This window comes from Eumetopias jubatus, unplaced genomic scaffold, assembly GCF_037043125.1.
Source record: "Eumetopias jubatus isolate StellerSeaLion01/CBP00866 unplaced genomic scaffold, mEumJub1_p1.0 scaffold_1, whole genome shotgun sequence".
In the NCBI taxonomy this organism is placed as follows: domain Eukaryota; kingdom Metazoa; phylum Chordata; class Mammalia; order Carnivora; family Otariidae; genus Eumetopias; species Eumetopias jubatus.
Genome location: NW_028274807.1, coordinates 70,605,276 through 70,624,436, shown reverse-complemented (window position 1 = coordinate 70,624,436; position 19,161 = coordinate 70,605,276). Strand labels below are relative to the sequence as shown.

The following is a 19,161-nucleotide window of genomic DNA, read 5'->3' as shown; positions in this document are numbered from 1 at the left end:
TCGGCAGTTGGATCTGTCAATAAAACTTGTGAAGTTGAAACGCAAAGTGCCTACAATCTGCCGAGCTCGCTGAAGCTTATCTCGGAAAACAGGAACAGATACCGCATCTATGAGACTGGCCTTGGAGCTTGAAGAGGAAGGCATCAGAGGTTGTAAAGGATGCTGCCGGGAGGCAGCTACCGTGCAGCCAACCAACCGGGAGAGCAGAGAGCGCTCCCGGACCGGCCTGGAAGTGCGCCTGCGCCGATCTCCGCGGGGAGGGGGGGGGCCGGCGGGACGGGAGGGGCGGAGCTTGGGGGCGGTCAATGAGCCTGCGCAAACCGCGCGGCGAGGTGGGGGAGGGCGGTCCGTGTGTGTCTTGTGTTGTTGTTCGGCGGCAGCGGCGGCGGCGGTAAGATGGCTGCCCACGGGGGCTCCGCGGCGTCCTCGGCGCTGAAGGGGTTAATTCAGCAGTTCACCGCCATCACCGGTAAGAGACGCGGTTACCGGAAGGTGGAGAGTGGGGTCTGGAGCGGACGGCCGTTCCGCCCCGGGCTTCCCCTTACCTTCATGCATTTCTCCCTCGGGCTTTCCCCACAGCTCCCGTCCTCCCTTCTGAGGAAGAGGCGACGACGGCGTCGGGTCTCCGGGTTCAGGCGGGAGACAGCCCCCCCCGCGCACCCCATACCTCGTTCTCGGTCTTCTCGCAGTGTGGAGGCAGACACCCCACTCACCCCCAATGCCCCCATTGTCATCCAAGACCCGGGGAATGGGCCGATCTCATCCGCCCCCGCCGGCCCGGGGACCTGGGGGCGGGAGAGGTGGGGGGCCGCACCCGGGCCACCGCCCTCCTCCTCCTTCATTACCTTCCCTTCTCTGTGCAGCCGTGGGGTGCAGTGCATCTCTCACCTCCTTTTTCCATTCTTCCTCGGCCAGGTCATTCTCCCCCAGTCCCTGGCCTGCCCTTCCCCTTTCTGGGCCCCTCAGAGCCATCGCCGTGGCCCTGGCGTGCTCGGGCCCTCCCGCCTTAACGACGAGGCTGGTGGGTTCGGCAGTGCCTTTACCGATCCTGGGGGATAGGCCGCTAGAAAGGGGGGTGCTGAGAAGTACCTTCAAGACAGAGGTTTTAAGAGAAGAATGAGGGGGAACCCCCCCCAACCTTAATAGGGAAGGCCTGGAGGAATCCTGGGTGGCGTTTCCCACCTCCCCATAATAAAATAATAAAGACTGGGACGATGGCGCCGGAGCCTCCTGCTGATAAAATAGGGATGGCGGCAGAAACTTCTTTGAGAGAAAGTCAGTTTTTGGGTGTCAGCATCCCCCAAATCCTCGGTTATTTTCCCTTGGACCCCTGCGAAGGGCACACGCAGATCCTCTTGCCGCCTGGAGGAAAGGCCCTAAGCCATTCTATGAATTCTCTATGCCTTGTTTCTCTCTGATGGTGCTGAACTTTTTTTGCATGAGTTATTAGAGGGCGGAGCAAATGATGAAGTTCTCTGTGGAGTGATTTGAGAGAAGAGTACTCCATGTGCCTGAGTGTAATTTTGCCGTTCTAGTTTGTCATTTTGGAAGGAGGTTAGAATGTTAGTTCCCTTTCTGAGCAGATCTATACTTTATCTGGTTATTTGTTAGGTGCAGAGAATGTTTCTATTGTTAATGTACTTAGAGTTTGACATATAAGATCTGGTTAAGTAAAATTTTATATTGTTCTAACCAGACAGGTTCTATGCACATTGCTGTTTTATAATTTAAAGCTAGTTTTTTCTTTTGCCCTGCAATGACAACTAGACGTTTGATGCATTATCTAGCTGGTGGGCATGAAACGTCACGTCAAAATTGGTAAAGTAAAATTTGAAGTAAAATTGGGATGAGGAATGGAATGATCAACTTTTCTTAATATTTTAAAACTTCTGTGATTGGACTATTAAAGATGTAATGCATTTCCCAGTGTCAAAGCAGATTGCTGTTATTGGGAAAATTAGAAAATTATTGTGTATATAAGTTAATATTGCAGTATTATTTTTCTATAGAAAAATCTTTGTAGTGAATCAGATATAGAAGTGGTTATTATTAATCTTTAGATTTTTCTAGAGTTGGTTTAAGATGCCACCTATTTAATTTCAGTTTTTTATGTTAATTACCACCACTTCAGGAACTCAGACTGTTTTTGTGTTAAGGACCACCCCTTCAGGAACTCAGAACCTCACATTATTTCTTCTAATTCAGCGTTTTTGTTAAATATGGACAAAACCCAAAGTGTGGTGAGATAAAATGGCTCACTTACTTGCTTTAATTCTGTGCTAGCTTACATGGCTTGTTTCCTGGCCACAGGCCTTTCTATTCCTGAATCAGGTCGGAGACCCTTAGTAGACAATGGTATCTGGAAGTCTGCAAAAGGGAAAATACCTTAGATTGTTCTTAATGTATTACGAATTTCTATTAATAATTTTGGGGCTTTTGGGGCTTTTGGCAGGCTCAGTCAGAAGAGCATGCGACTCTTGATTTCAGGGTCGTGAGTTCGAGCCCCACACTACTCTTCAAGTAGAGATTACTTGAATAAATTAAAAAAACTTTAAAAAATAATAACTTTGGGGATTTTTTTTTTACAAGACAGTGATTAACTGTTAGAAGCACATGATTAGCCCCTTTAGTCTTTTTTACATATATTAAAAAAAGTTTGGGGTTCTGTCCACATATATTTTAAAATTGTAGTTTTTTATGATAAAAAGGTATTTGATATTTATTCATTGCTGGATGAATTAAATTGACCTTAAGAACTTATGCTGTGATTTCAAAAAGATTTTACTTTCTGGAAGCTCAACATTCTGGTGAAAGCAATGCATTTTCAAAAATGTGAGCCTTACCTTTTCTGTGGCTTTAAAAATAGAACAGAAAACAAAGAATTTTAAGCCTTATTTCTCACTAAGTAGAACAAATCTCTCTATATGATGTATGAGTATGAAGTAATGACTCGATTTTTTTCTTATTTATTTTTATTTGAATATAGTTAACAGGATATTATATTAGCTTCAGGTGTATTGACTGATTTTTATTTTATTTTTATTTAAAGATTTTAATTTATTTGAGAGAGCACATGCACACAAATGCGAGCAGGGAAGAGGGTCAGAGGGAGAGGGAAAAATCAGAGTCCCCAAGGTGGGGCTCCATCCCAGGACCCTGAGATCACGACCGAAGCCAAAGGCAGACACTTAACAGACTGAGCCACCCAGGCACTCCGATTTTTATTTATTTATTTTTAAGTAGGCTCCATGCCTAATGTGGGGCTTGAACTTGCGACTCTGAGATTAAGAGTCATATGTTCTCCTGACTGAGCCAGCCAGGCACCCTGACTCTGATTTTTAAAAAAAATACTTAAAAAATCACACACACACACAAATCCTAACCTAAAATGATTTTGAAAAAAGTAAAAACTAATCTCTCACAACAGCAATTTTTTTTTAAGATTTTATTTATTTATTTGACAGCACAAGCAGGGGGAGCGGCAGGCAGAGGGAGAGGGAGAAGCAGACTCCCCGCCAAGCAGGGAGCCTGATGTGGGGCTCGATCCCAGGACCCTGGGATCATGACCTGAGCAGAAGGCAGATGCTTAACGACTGAGCCACCCAGGTGCCCCTAGAATAGATTTTCAGTTAATATTACATCATAAATATTTTTTCTGTGATCAAACTCTGATAAGCCAAGGGAAGTGACAGTCTTTGAAATACATTGAGAAACTGTATACCTTTACCATTGATGTTAGAGTCATTTGAAGTTGCATAGAAAACCAGTCCTGTTACTTTATAGTCCACTACATTTTACAGTATTATCAGTTTGATCTCCCTTGATATTCATCGTACTTGGGTTTGAATGACTGTTAACTGCTTTCAAAAGTCGTATCAGTTCTTAAAACATGAGGAAGGAATGTGCTGCTGGATCTGAATGTCATTCCAAAAGGACAATTAAAAAATTTATTTAAGTAATCTCTGCACCCAGTGTGGGGCTTGAACTCATGGCCCCAAGATCAAGAGTTGCATGCTTCTCCAACTGAGCCAGCCAGGTACCCCCCAAAAGAACAATTTTTAATGTTTTGAACCATGGCAGTATTCCATTAACACCAGCTTGGGCTGACATCCAGCCACACATAGACAAAATGCACAGATGTAATCAGAATAATTTCATGAGATGAGGGATATATAGATGCTCTATAGAATTGGTAAAAATAAACAGGCAATAGAAGGGAAGGACAAAATGTGAGGGAATAGAAAGTGGGGGCTGAGAAGAAAATAGGAGTTAGTATAGAATTCCATAAAACTTAATGCATAGTAGACACTCATGTACTTCATGAAATTATGGAAGAGACCTTAGTTTAATCTTTGTCTAAAACCGTTAAATGAATGCATATTTGTTACAGAAATTAGAAACTGTGGTGTGTGGAGTTTTTGGCTTTCTGGCCAATTTCCATTCATATTCTTTTCTACAATACATTTCTCTTGGGTTAGTATTAAACTGTGTTTAAGTTCTCTGTCAGGAAAGATGGTTGTAAGTGTTCTAGATATCAAGAGGAAACTCTTTTGGAATTGTAAGAACTATTTCAGGAGGTAATGATGTTTGAGCAGAATTTAGAGAGGTAATAAATTTTGAGTTGTGAATGGGATCTTACTAATAAATTCAGTATTGATGGACTACTATGTGCCTGGCATGGTTCAGATCCTGGAAATACTACTATGAGCAAGATAAGGTGTCTGTGCTCAAAAAGCATAAAGGTTAATGGGAATACAGACACATACATAGGTATTACAATACAATGGGGAATGGTAGGTAGCTATTATGGGAGCACAAAAGATGGAGGTAAAGAAAGGTTTCCCAGAAGAAATAATTTCTTAGCTAAAACTTAATTTTTAAAAAAAAAGAAAGAAAAAAAACTTGCAGGAGAGATGTTTCCTACAGGAGGAACATGTACAGAGGCCTGAAGGAGAGAGGGACAGATATACACACACACAGACACAAGAAAGAAGAGACAGTAGATTTAGGGAGTTGATGATAATTCCAAGTGAATAGGGTATAGTTAGTGGGAGATGCAGTAAATTGAACTGAAGAGATAGTTGGGGGGGGTGCCAGATTAGGAAGGGCTTTGTAACCCATGTTAAATCTTGGCTGTATTCTAGTGTAGTGGGGAATCAATGAAAAATTTAATTGGGGGAGTGACATAACCAGATTTAGGTTTTTTAGAAAGAGCTACTTGGCTATAGTGGAGAAGAGGTAGGCATTGAGATAAGTAGAAAACTGTTGCTTTAATCCAAGAAAGACACTGGTGTCCTTATTGAAATAAGTTTGTGGCAGAGAAGTGGAAGATAAGGGAAGAAAGATATGGGAAGAAGTTGGAGGAGTCAGAATGAAGCTTAGGATTCTGTTATGGACATCTAGGTATATGATGGTGCTATTTGTGAAGGATATGGGATAGTGGAAGAGGTTTGGGGAGAAGATGATTAGTTCAGTTTCAGATAAGTTGCTGCCTCTGAGACTTCCAAGTGGACTGTTCAATAAACAAATGACTATTTGGGTCTAGAAAGAGGAGTGTCATCTGAGGAGTTGTAGCAATGGTGGCTGAAGTATAAATGTGAATAGCATCTTGCAGGGGAGAGTGTACTGTGAGAAAACAGTAGGCTCCAAGACACAAAGCTGAAGGAACACTAACATCTGACACAGTGCAAAGAAGAAAGTACAGAGAAACCAAAGATTTAGGAGGAAAACCAGGAGAATGTAATGGTACTTCCAACATCAGGAGTATGGTAGTAACTCAGATAATGTGTAGGTACTTGAGGAAACCAGAAATCATTGAATATTCATAGATTTTTTTAAGAGGGTGGGAGGGGCAGTGGGAGAGGGTGAGAGAGAATCTTAAGCAGGCTCCATGGCGTGCGCGGAGCAGGATGTTGGGCTGGATTTCACAACCCTGAGATCATGACCTGAGCTGAAATCAAGAGTTGGCCCAGCGCTCAACTGACTGAGCGACCCAGTGCCCCCTGGGCTGGAAGATATCTTAAAAACCATCTTGACTCATTTCTGAGTTAATCAAATGAAAAGTAAAGTGACTTAGGTTTTTTTTTTAAACTTTTTTTTTAAGATTTTATTTATTTATTTGAGAGAGAGAGAAAGAGAGAGAGAGAGCATGAGAGGGGGGAGGGTCCGAGGGAGAAGCAGACTCACCACTGAGCAGGGAGCCCGATGCAGGACTTGATCCCGGGACTCCAGGATCATGACCTGAGCCGAAGGCAGTCGCTTAACCAACTGAGCCACCCAGGCGCCCATGACTTAGATTTATATGACTAGGTCAGTGCTCTTCAAGCTTTTTTTGGAGGAAAGGACTCCCCCCCCTTTTTTTTTAATTTTCAGTCTTCATGGACCAGTACTTTTATAAAGTACAATAAAAATTAATTGCTTGAATGTCCACAATAGCCAAACTGTGGAAAGAGCCAAGATGTCCATCGACAGATGAATGGATAAAGAAGATGTGGTATATATACACAATGGAATATTATGCAGCCATCAAAAGGAATGAGAGCTTGTCATTTGCAACGACATGGATGGAACTGGAGGGTGTTATGCTGAGTGAAATAAGTCAATCAGAGAAAGACATGTATCATATGACCTCGCTGATATGAGGAATTCTTAATCTCAGGAAACAAACTGAGTGCTGCTGGAGTGGTGGGGGGTGGGAGGGATGGGGTGGCTGGGTGATAGACATTGGGGAGGGTATGTGCTATGGTGAGCGCTGTGAATTGTGCAAGACTGTTGAATCACAGATCTGTACTTCTGAAACAATGCAACATATATTAAGAAAAAAGAAAAAGAAGAAGATAGCAGGAGGGGAAGAATGAAGGGGAGTAAGTCAGAGGGGGAGATGAACCATGAGAGACGATGGACTCTGAAAAACAAACTGAGGGTTCTAGAGGGGAGGGGGGTAGGGGGATGGGTTAGCCTGGTGATGGGTATTAAGGAGGGCACATTCTGCATGGAGCACTGGGTGTTATGCACAAACAATGAATTATGGAACACTACATCAAAAACTAATGATGTAATATATGGTGATTAACATAACAATAAAAATTTTTTAAAAATTGCTTGAAAAATGAGATAAAAATAACAAAATATAAGCCCAAATTCTTTTTAAAATTAAGGTATAATTTGCATGCAGTAAAATTTGCCCTTTTTAAATATGTAGTTATGAGTTTTAATAACTACAATTCTATAACCACAGTGAAGTTGCAAAACAGTTCTATCATCCTCAGAAAATTCCTCCTGCCCCTTTGTAGTCAATCCCTCCCCTCACCTATAACCTAATCTTTTTGTCTATTGTTTTTCTTTTCCAGAATGTCATATAAATGGAATCACAGTATGTAGCCTTTTGAGTCTGGCTTCTTTCAATTAGCATATTGCATTTGAGATTCATTCAGATTGTTTTTTCTTTTTATTGGTGAATAGTATACCATTGAATGGATATACTACAATTTGTTTATCCATTCATTAAGTGAATGGATAATTGTGCTGTTTCCAGTTTGGGAGATTATAAATAAAGCTGCTAAAAACATTAGCATACAAGTGTGTGAATGTAAGTTTTCATTTCCCTTGGATTAATACCTAGAGTGGGATAATTGGATTATATGATAGGTTTATAACTTTAAGAAATTGCCAAACTGTTTTCCAAGGTCATGATTACCATTCCCATCAGCAATGTATGAGAGTTCAGTTGCCCATTTGGTATTTTTTTTATTATTATTCTATTTTTATTTTTATTTTTTGTTCATTTGGTATTTTTAATATTTTGTAGTCATTTTAATAGGTGTGTAATGGTATAGTATTGTGGTTTTAATTTGCATTTCCCTAGTGACTAATGATATTGGGCATTTTTTCATATGATAATTTGCCATCCATAAATCTTTTAAGCCTGAACTTTTAATTATTAGATTCCACAGACATAAAATTACTCTATCAAATTGTTATAAAAGTTTCTAAATGTTTACACTAGAATCTCTCTTTATTTATTTATTATTTATTTATTTTTTAGAATTTCTCTTTTAATCTTGTCATGGACTAGAGATAGCTGGTCTCAGGACCACACTTTGGGTAGCATGGTCTTAGGTAATGGCAGAACGGGGACTAGAATTCTGGTGTCTTTACTCCTAGGCCTATGCATTTTTCACCATATTACTATTACCCTCCCTATAGTTTCCTTTTGTTGATCCAACAAAAATTAGCTTTGTTTATCTGTCCGCTAACTCAGTCATTTCATTTCTCTTATACTTAATAAATTTAGTTTTCTGGGCATAAATTTTTGGTGTTTTTTTGTTTGTTTTTGTTTTTTAATGTTTTCAGTTCCTGAATGCTTAAAAACTTCATCAGGATGGGAGACTGATGAGGTTAGCTTTCACCTTACTTCTTGCAGCTGTCACTCACTCCAGTTTCCTAGGTGGACAGTCTAGCTTACTTTGTTACCATTTCTGGGGGATAGGTACAACTAAAAAGCAATCCCTTTGTGTCTTTATCATTTCTGTTCTCTATCCCTTCTGGGATAATGGCTCTGTAGAGGGATTCTTTCCTTTCCTTTCCTTCTCTCTCTCTCTCTGACTGCTCTACTTTGGTTCCTTGAAAGTAGCGGAGGAGAGACTAATTTTTTTGGCACTTGAAAGTGATATAGAGGATAGGCATAAGGGACTACTACAGTTTGGAAAGTCTCTTGATTCTTTCTTCCAGCTGTGGTGGAGATAACTGCATTACAGGTTTTGGGTTATTTCCTATATCAAGTCATTAATGGAGAGAGTGTGAACTAAGAGGCAGCAGCAAAGAAATGGCCACTGGTGAATTGTATACCACAGGCTGGGTTGAATAATACACTTTGGTGCCATTAGCAGGCTTAAAATGGAAGGAAGGAAGGAGTAAGGAAGGAGTAGAGAAGAAGGAAGAGAAGGAGTAAATGAAAAGGGTTCATGTAGTGAGAAATAGTAAAGTGGAGCTCCTGCCATAGATTATAGATTGAATTTTTGTGTGCCCCTCCCAAATTTCATATGTTGAGATCCTAAACCCTCTATGTGGTGGCATGAGGAGGTGGGGGCCTTTGGGAGGTGATTAGGTCATGGGGATGGAGCTCTCATGAGTGGGAATAGTATCCTTAAAAAGAGACCCCAGGGAACTCCCTTACCCCTTCTGTGAGGACACAGTAAGAAGACAGTTGTCTTTGTTCTTTTTTTTTTTAATATACTTAAAACAAATTTTTTTATTTTCTTAAGTAATCTTTACACCTAGTGTAGGGCTCAAACTGACAACCCCAAAATCAAGAGTCGCATGCTCTACTGACCGAGCCAGCAAGATGCCCCCAAGACAGCTGTCTTTGAACCAGGAAGCAGGCCTGTACCACATACTAAATCTGCTGGACCCTTGACCTTGGACTTCCCAGCCTCCAGAGCTGTGAGAAATAAATGTTTGTTGTTTAAGCCACCCTAGTCAAAGGTATTTTTGTTAGAGCAGCCTGAACACACTAAGATGCAGGGTTAGATTAAGCTATCCTGTTGCCTGTAATATTGAGACCACAAAAATAAGCCTATTTAGGGCGCTTGGGTGGCTCAGTTGGTTACGACTGCCTTCGGCTCATGTCATGGTCCCGGAGTCCTGGGATCGAGTCCCGCATCAGGCTCCTGCGTCGCCAGGGAGCCTGCTTCTCCTCTGACCCTCTCCCCTCTCATGCTGTTTCTCTCTCTCTCTCAAATAAGTAAATAAAATCTTTGGGGAAAAAAATAAGCCAATTTAAACAAGTGTACAGATAGTTTAAATCTGCAAACGTATTATTAGTCCCGCCTCTTTAAAAAAGATAGGTGTTTTATTCTGAATATAATAAGGTAGAAGTTCAAATTTTTTACAGCTGACCCATCAACAATAGTTATTACCTCTGAATATATAGGTAGAACTTGCAACTTGATTAACTTGTTGATCACTATTCCTTTCCCCTATATCATTTAGCTCTCCATACTTTTTCTCTGCCTTCTCAGTTAACCTTCACTTCTTCATATGCCTATTTAGTTCGGTGGGAGTATTGGCATTTTGGCTGGGACAATTTTTTGTTGCGTAGGACTATTCTATCCTCTTCAGAAGATTTAGCACTTGTATTTATTTCCTGTGGCTGCTGTAACAAATTACCACAAACTGCATGGCTTTACACACATTTATTCTCTCACAGTTCTGGAGGTCATAAGTCTGAAATGAAGGTGTGAGCAGTCTTGGTGGGAGGGGAGGCGTTTTTCAACGTCCTATAGCATTCCTGTCTTCTCTCCACTAAATGCCACTAGCGCTCTCCCAGCCCCCAGTCATGAAACACCAAAAATGGTCTCTCACATTACTAAATGCTATGCTATTTCCCGGCATTAAGAACCACTGGAACCTTTAATTATCTCTCTGTTGTCTTCTTTTTCTAAAATGATGCACTGGGGCGCCTGGGTGGCTCAGTCGTTAAGTGTCTACCTTCGGCTCAGGTCATGATCCCGGGGTCCTGGGATCAAGCCCCGCATTGGGCTCCCTGCTCTGCAGGAGGCCTGCCTCTCCCTCTCCCACTCCCCGTACTTGTGTTCCCTCTCTCACTGTGTCTCTCTCTGTCAAATAAATAAATAAAGTCTTTAAAAAATAAATAAATAAATAAAATGATGCACTAAGTGATACAAGTGATGCTTTAAGAATGATTATACAAGCAAGATGACTCAGATAATTTCGCTTTATTTAAGAAAGTGAATGGTGTACTTTGTTTCTTGGGCCCCTCTCAAATACTACCTTCTTCAGTCTTGCCAGGATTTAGCATGTGCTTCCTTTTAAAAAAATATTTATAGGTAGAGGCCCCTCTTTCTTTTTGAATGTTTCTTACAGGTCACTGACAAACGCCAGTGATGCAAGTTATCCTGCATATTGTCAACAGAGATATGATAGGGCCCTCTCTGGGATATGCTGCCTACAGCTTAGATTCTAGTGTTAAATAGTTAAGTGAGGATTATAAATAGGATGGCAGTTCTGGGCCTCGAGTGTTGACACCATCTGCCCCCAAAATATCACAGTGATTATTTCCTTTATTATAGCTTTATTTTTGTGTCTTAAAGTCATTCCCTGTAGAATCCCTTTTAATAAATTCTATTTTAATCTATAGTTCAATAAACCTGTGGACCTAGGAAATTTTGGAATACTTACCTATACTTTTATTACATTTTCCCCTGCCACTACAATACTCCTGATGCTTCTCAGTCATACTGGAATGCTGCTTACTTACAGGTTTCTTTAAAGCAGATATCTTTTGGTATTGTTTTATTCTTTAGAGCATTCATTTTTTTTTCCTAGAGTGATTATTTCCTGTTATATTCCTGCTTTAAAAAAACACAAAATGAGTGTTTAATATGAGTGAAGCACATGTTCATAGCATCAGATGAGTGAGCGAAAGAAAACTGAGATGTCTTACTCTGCTTGCCTATTTGCCAATAGGGAGCTGTGCCAAGTTCTTTAATATGAATTTTCTTAATCTACACAAGCACTTCATGAAGTTGGTAATATCCCCATTTTACAACTAAGAAACTGAGAGCTATAGAGAAATTAGTAACTAATCAAAGTCACACAACTTGACTAGGAGTCAAACTCAGGTTTATTTGAGTAGTATTCATGCTCTTAATATCTATACTGAGAACTGAAGGGAACATGAAGAATGTTTTTTTTTTCCTTACAGTGTATAGGACAGGCCAGAGGAAAAATTTGATATCTTCATCCCAACTGTTTGGTGTCTCTATCCTCAGGTACCCAGTATCTTTTTCATGCTCTAAGGTACCTCCCACCCTAATGCAGCACTTCTGGTAGGCCTTCCTTAGCTCTCCTCCAAAAGGCTACTTAAATCTTTTTTCCTAACCCAACTCCCTTAATCTCTTATTTTTGCTCTCAATTTACAGGATTTTAGGGAGTAGCTCAACATCTAATGGAGAAGTTAATAAATGATGGGGCACCTGGGTGGCTCAGGTGGTTTGGCATCCGACTCTGATTTCAGCTCAGGTCATGATTCAGCGTTGTGAGATCAAGCCCTGCCTCCGGCTCTGCACTCAGTGCGGAGTCTCCCCTTCTCCCTTTGCCCCCTGCCTCTAAAAAAATAAATAAAAAGCATGTTTGTTAACCTAAATTAATCTCTTCAGTGGTTGCATTTTAGGCAGCCTAATAAAGTGAAAAAAAAAATAGGCAGTTAGACCTTTTAGGATAGGCAGACCATATTGTTGACAGGCGAGCTTGCCTGAGGATTGACTTTACAAGTTCCTGATTTTCACACCATCTTTTATTTTACTTCAGAGCCCATACATTCTCTGAAGGGTTCCCAGTCAGTTGTACTGGAGTTCTGATAGTTGGAGGGTGGTAGAGAGGTTGGCAACAATTATTTGTCTGCAGTGGTCATTTTTAAGTTGAATTTCCTTGTGAACACATTTCAGAAGGAGTGATAGCAGCCAGCATTGGTTGCTATTATGGCAGAGGGAGTTTCACTCCCCCACCAACATATTCTTTGTGCTTTTTATGGTGCTTCAGTGCAGTGTGAGCACCTAGAAAGACAAGAGCCAAAAATGATATGAACTCAGTGATTTAATTCTCTGAAAAAGAAAAGATTGGTGGATGCCTTGTGAAGCTGGTTTTAGGATTCATTATGAGGCAAACATAACAGTTCATGCATCTCTCTGCTAGAACAAGCAGCCAGAGTGGTCTGTCTATAGGAACCTTTTAACTTTCAGAATTGCTGTGTAGATAAGTAAATTAAAATGGAGTACAATAGTCTAAAAATGAATTTTCAGACTACCATTTAAGAAGTATAATGGAAAAGTATTAGGAAGGCACTAAAACAAAGCCTCAGGTTTTATGACAAATAATATGGAAACACATAAGTCTCAAAATTGTTCATCAAATTTGTGCTGGTTTTGCCCCAAGATTACCTAAGATTGGCTATTGGGATATTTGAACTCCTTCCCCTCAAAAAGTTGCATTGTCTGTGTTTTGAAATTTCTTTTTTTTTTAAGATTTATTTATTTATTTTAGAGAGAGAGTATGTATGGGGGAGGGGGAGAGGGAGAGAGAATCTCAAGCAGGCTTGAGTGTGGAGCCCAATGCAACCCGGGTCTCAGTCTCACGACCCTGAGATCATGATCTGAGCTGAAATTAAGAGTCAGATGCCCAACTGAGCCACTCAGGCACCCTGAAATTTCATTTTTTAAAAGTGTGTTTACTGGGGCGCCTGGGTGGCTCCATCGTTCAGCGTCTGCCTTTGGCTTGGGTCGTGATCCCGGGGTCCTGGGATCGAGCCCCGCATCGGGCTCCCTGCTCAGCGGGAAGCCTGCTTCTCCCTCTCCAAATCCCCCTGCTTGTGTTCCCTCTCTCGCTGTGTCTCTGTCAAATAAATAAAAAATCTTTAAAAAAAATAAAAAATAAAAGTGTGTTTACTAATGGTGAGAATGTAAATTTGTACATACTAGAACTTGAGAACTTTTAGTTCAGCTTGATTGAGACCTTAGGGAGAGATAACTGGTAGGAGAAAAGTGAGACCTGGGCAAGTTCAGTGAGTTTTTAAAGTTTGCAAGATGGAAAAGCTAGCACAGACAAGGATAGAGATTGAGACTTCATGGAAAAGTATACATCTATTCCTCTATCTATCTACTTCAGGGTGAGGAGGGGAGGAGGAAGGTCTAAAACTTAACAGGGAAGTGGGTATTTAGTGAATGAGGGGACTGATTTGCTATAACTATATTATGCAAAGGCATGGCATTCTAAAGTAACACCAAGGGATCTGCCTAGATTAGTAGACCTGCGTGGCTGGAGGGAATGGTATAGGGATGAGATGAGAGCAGAGGGGTATCATTTGGAAGCAGTAAATGAGGGCCAAATCTTATTGGCAGCTTAAGAAACATGAAAACTTCCAGTCAGCAATGCAGACTGATACAGAGAAGACAATCAAATTTACATTATTTAGCAGTGTAGAGGGTCTGTCAAAGGGAACATGACCAAGAGCAGAGAGATGCAGTAGTTCATGTAAGAGGTAAAGACTTGAACGAAGACTGTAGCGATGAATGCAGAGCGAAAAGGATGGATCAGAGTGGTTTCATCTAGATGGAAACTGTAGGAATTGTTTGACTGAAGGGGTGTTTGCAGTTGAAGGAGAGAGAAGGGTTGGAAGTTTCTTAAATTTGAGTGATAGAGAAGGCTTTTTAAAGGAAAAAGCCTCCCTGGGCCTATGTAACTAAAATGACCATATATATACCCAGATATACAGCCAGCCCCAAATGAAAGGTAATTCTCTGTCCAATTCCCAAAAAAGATTTCTCACCAACATAAATATGCAAATTTCTAGGGACTTAAGTCAAATGATCAGATGCTTTTTTGTAATTTTTTAAATTGATTTAACATTAAATCCTAATTTTATGTACTCATGGTTTTTCCACTTGTGTTTCATGAAATAATTTTTTTCAAATCTTTTTTTTTACGTAAACTCTACCCACAACATGGGGCTCGAACCCACAACCCTGAGATGAAGAGTCACATGCTCTACCTGCTGAGTAGGCCAAGCACCCCTCAGGAAATAATTTTGTTCAGTTTTTTTCACTGGCATCTTAGATATATGTCTTTGTCAGCTATTAGACAAAGCAGTATCTACTTCGTCATCTGACAGGTTTTTTTTTTTTTTTTGAGTATGTGGTTTTCACTTTACATTGTTTGAGATAGAGCCCTTTTAAAATTTGTGATGACGGGGCGCCTGGGTGGCTCAGTCAGTTGAGCGGCTGCCTTCCGCTCAGGTCATGATCCCAGTGTCCTGGGATCGAGCCCCGCATCGGGCTCCCTGCTCAGCGGGGAGCCTGCTTCTCCGTCTGCCTCTGCCTGCCTGCCGCTCCCCCTGCTTGTGCTCTCTCTCTCACTATCTCTCTCTCTGTGTCAAATAAATAAATAAAAAGTCTTTAAAAAAAAAAGTCTCATGGTTTAAAAAAAAATTTTGTATGTGATGCTCTCACTGGAAATTTAATCTTAAGAACATGGATAGATCTTAAGTACCCATTTGTTGTTTGTGATTTCCACAGTGTAACCATATGCTTTATAAATGAAAGTTAAAGAATAAACATATGCACACGGTATAAAATTCAAAGGATATGGACGTATTGTTTTGGCTGAAGCCTGACCTTTCTTTCCCTGGTATATCAACTGGTGAACTGAAGTACTGTGAGATAGCTCTAAGTCAGTTTATTAGACATTGATCATGTGCAAGCAAACACAGTGCTAGGTGCTGGGGATACCAAAACAAAAGCCTGTGTTCAAGAAGCTTCTGCTCTTTCCTTGGAGCCAGAAAGTAAACCAACATTTCCTACTTAGTATATTGATGTATATAATAGAAGAGTATCATAGAGGTGGGAGTGGGGAGGTACTGTAGAGAATGCTTATTAGCACACAAATTCACAAAGTAACACTTAAGGTGGTTCTTGAGCATGCATGAACTGGACGAAGGGGAGATGAGCAGGGTAAGGACGTTCCAAGCATGTAATTCAGTATGACTGTACTGAAGGGTGTTGGATGGGGAGGAGGAGAGGGAGAACAGAGAGATGAGCTGAGGCCTGGTCACAAAGGACTTTCCAGATCATAAGGATTTTGGAATTTATACTGTATACTGTATACTGTGGTGTCAGAGAGCCATTAAAAAGACTTTTTTTTTTTTTTTTAAGCCATTAAAGAGTTTTAAGTGGATGTGTGTGAGAGAGAGAGAATGAGAATCAGACTTGTATTTTGGAGCATAACTGCAGCAACAAGGTAGAAGATAGAATGATCAGTTAGGAGTCTGTTGTAGTAATCTAGGTAAGAAGTATTGTGGGCTTCATTTAAAGCCTTAGAACTAACAGTTGAGGGGCGCCTGGGTGGCTCAGTCAGTTAAGCGTCTGCCTTTGGCTCAGGTCATGATCCCAGGGTCCTGGGATCGAGCCCTGCATCAGGCTCCTTTCTCAGCAGGCAGCCTGCTGCTACCTCAGGCTTGTGCATGTGCTCTCTCTCTCTGAGACAAATAAATAAATAAACTCTTAAAAAAAAACAACTAATAGAAAAGAGAAAACAAATGCAAGAAATTAAGAGGAGAATCAGCACTTCCATTTCTGGTAGTAGGGGTAAACTAGAGAGAGATCATGAATAACCCTCTTGCTGAGAAAAATCCTAAGTGAAATGTGTATTAAAAATTTTTTTTTGAAAATACATCATTGGGCTGGTGAGAAAGTAAGGAATACTTTGAGGCTAAAAATGAAATGGGAATGCAGATGTTAGCTAGTTTTAAAGGAAGCCTTCACCCTGGTGGAATCTGCCCAAATTGAGTGGTTTTAAACTTCTTTGATAGCGTCATAGGGCCCAAGAAACGGGAAACAATGCCTGTAGTCTTCCTAAGGAGAAGAGTCTGATAGGAGACCCTTCCCCTTCGTGAAGCTGAGACTTTGTTTCAACCTTGGCAGTTGGAGAGTGGCAGGAGATAGTCACTGAGAATTTATAACAAGGGTCTTTATAGGGTCACATTTTCCATGAGGTCTTAAATACCCTAAGTCAGGAATGTATTGGGGCTCCTGCGTGGCTTAGTCCATTAAGCATCTGCCTTTCGGCTCAGGTCATGATCTCTGGGTCCTGGAATCAAGCCCTGCATCAGGGTTCTTGCTTAGCAGGGAGTCTGCTTCTCTCTCTCTCTCCCTCTCCCCCTCCCCACTGCTTGTTCTCTCTCTTTCAGATAAATAAATAAATAAATAACATCTTAAAAAAAAAAAGGTCTTTGTTTGGTAGTGCCCACAGGTGCCTTACAAAATTTACCAAATCAAACCCTCTTAGGAGGAATGTATCAACCCTCACTTCAAGAATCAACAGAATTAAAAATCCAAAGCACATGAGATCACAGGAAAAAAAAATCACAAAATGCGCAAAAACCATGTCACATGAACAAGAGCCAGCAGAAACGAGAGGATGACTCCCACAGACTACAGAAAGTTTGTTTTGTCTTAGTAATTCGAATAAATTTGACGAATATGTTTGAAGAAATGAGAAGTTTGAAATATGACTATAAAGGAAGGGTCTCTGAAACATGGCTAGGCATAGTAGGAAAAAAACAAAATTGGAACTTCTAGTTATAAAAAATTAACTGAAAAAAAAAATTAACTGAAATGAGGGTGCCTGGGTGGCTCAGTTGGTTAAGCAACTGCCTTCGCCTCAGGTCATGATCCTGGAGTCCCGGGATTGAGTCCCGCGTCAGGCTCCCTGCTCACAGGCCTCTGACCCTCCCCCCTCTCATGCTCTCTCTCTCTCTCTTATTCTCTCTCTCAAATAAAATCTTTAAAAAAATTAACTGAAATGAAAAACACAGTGAAGAGATTAAAAAACAACAACTACAAAAAGAACAGACTGGCACAGCATAGAGTGATCTGATTGGAGTTCCAGAAAGAAATAAGTGTGAATGGAGGAGCATGGTAATTGTTAAATAGAAATAGCTGAGAATTTTTTGGAATGATAAAAGATAACAATCCTTACATGATGGAAGTGCAGTGAATCCCAAGGAGATAAGTAAAATCAGCCAGGACAAATTAGGATGAAACTGCAGAAGGCCAAAGACAGAAAATCTTAAAAGCAACTAGAGAGAAACAACAGATTGCTATTAAAAAAAGGTTTTCTCTGGTCTAGCAACTGATTTCCCAGCAGCAGCAACAGAAGCCAGAGGACATTGGAATGTGGTCTTTACTGAGAGAAAATAGCTATCAGCCTGAAAATAGAATATCCAGTAAAACTATCTTTCAGGAATGACAGCAAAATAAAGACATTTTCGGGCCACACACACACACACACACACACACACACACGCCCTTTAGAAGGAAATTATAAGGTACATGATTCTGGTAGAAGGAAAGTCATCCCAGATGGAAAACCTGCAATGTGTTTTAATGGTCACAAAATGTTCCATCAAATAAATTCTATGATTTAGATTCTAGTACCATTGGACATTTATGTTTCCAATTTTTCAATATTAACTGAAACTATACTGGACATGTATATGGACATATTTATGCTTATAGTATTTGATATGGAATAGATAAAAGAATAAATCTTTTGGGGCACATAGGTGGCTAAGTTTAGGCGTCTGACTCTTGGTTTTGGCTCAGGTCATGATCTCGTGGGTCATGGTACCAAGCACTGCTTGGGGTTCTGCATTCAGCATGGAATCTGCTTGAAGATTCTCTCCCTCTGCCCTTCGCCCCACTCCCGAGCATGCACATGTGCACTCTGCTCAAATAAATCTTAAAAAGAAAGAAAATGTTTTTTTGGCTAGAAACCCAAATTACTGGGTCAACGAAGGAAGGAGTACTTTTTGATACATGTTTTAAAATTGGCTTTGTAAAGAGCTTTACCAGTATACATTGCATCTAACAGACTATGCTGGCTTTACAAATGAATAAATGTGTGTAGGGTCAGTCTAAATGATGAAGATTGACTTTTTTTTTGTTTTTTTAGAGAAAGAGAGTGGGGGTGGGGGTTGGGGAGGCAGAGGGAGAGTGAGAGAGAGAATCTTTAACAGGCTCCTATGCCCAGCGCTGAGCAGGATGAAGGGCTCGATCTCACAAACCTGAGATGATAACCTGAGCCAAAATCCAAAAGTCGGACACTTAACTGACTGAGCCACCCTGGTGCCCTGAAGATTGACATTCTTACCAGATTTTGACTTGGTTATAGTTTTGACAAAATGTCCCATCTCACTTCTCTCCCTTTGTTATTAAAAAATGCTTTCTTTTTGATGGAAACATGCTAACTGAAATGCATTCTTTCTAACAAAATATTTCCTAACTTTCTAGAGTGTAGTCTTTCATTTTTCTTTCTCATTTTTTCAGTTTCTAACATATATAGTTGGTCCATTTAAAGACATGCTTTATTTAGTTTGGTGTTATTATGAAGGAAGACCACTATTTTAATGCTGGTAGTTTCTTTTCTAGTTTTGTGTAATTTACTAATCAGCTAACATCGTAAATGTAAATAAATAGGTTTTTAAAAAGAAGTCATTCATCCTAAAAGGGAAAGGGTACTATTAATTTGCTTGGGAATTCTGTATTTTAATATGAACCTTTAGTAAGAAGGTGCCTTTTTTTTTAACTT

At 40.5% G+C, this 19,161-nt stretch overlaps 1 protein-coding gene across 1 annotated transcript in view; it reads left to right on the top strand.

Annotated features, from left to right (window-relative positions):
• Nucleotides 1-343: 343 nt before the first annotated feature.
• UBXN7 (UBX domain protein 7) overlaps nt 344-19,161 on the top strand; it is a 55,386-nt gene continuing 36,568 nt past the window's right edge. The window contains exon 1 of the mRNA XM_028100917.2: nt 344-469. Within this exon, the coding sequence (XP_027956718.1) occupies nt 397-469 (73 nt within the window). The 5' untranslated portion in view covers nt 344-396. The remainder of the gene's footprint in view (nt 470-19,161) is intronic.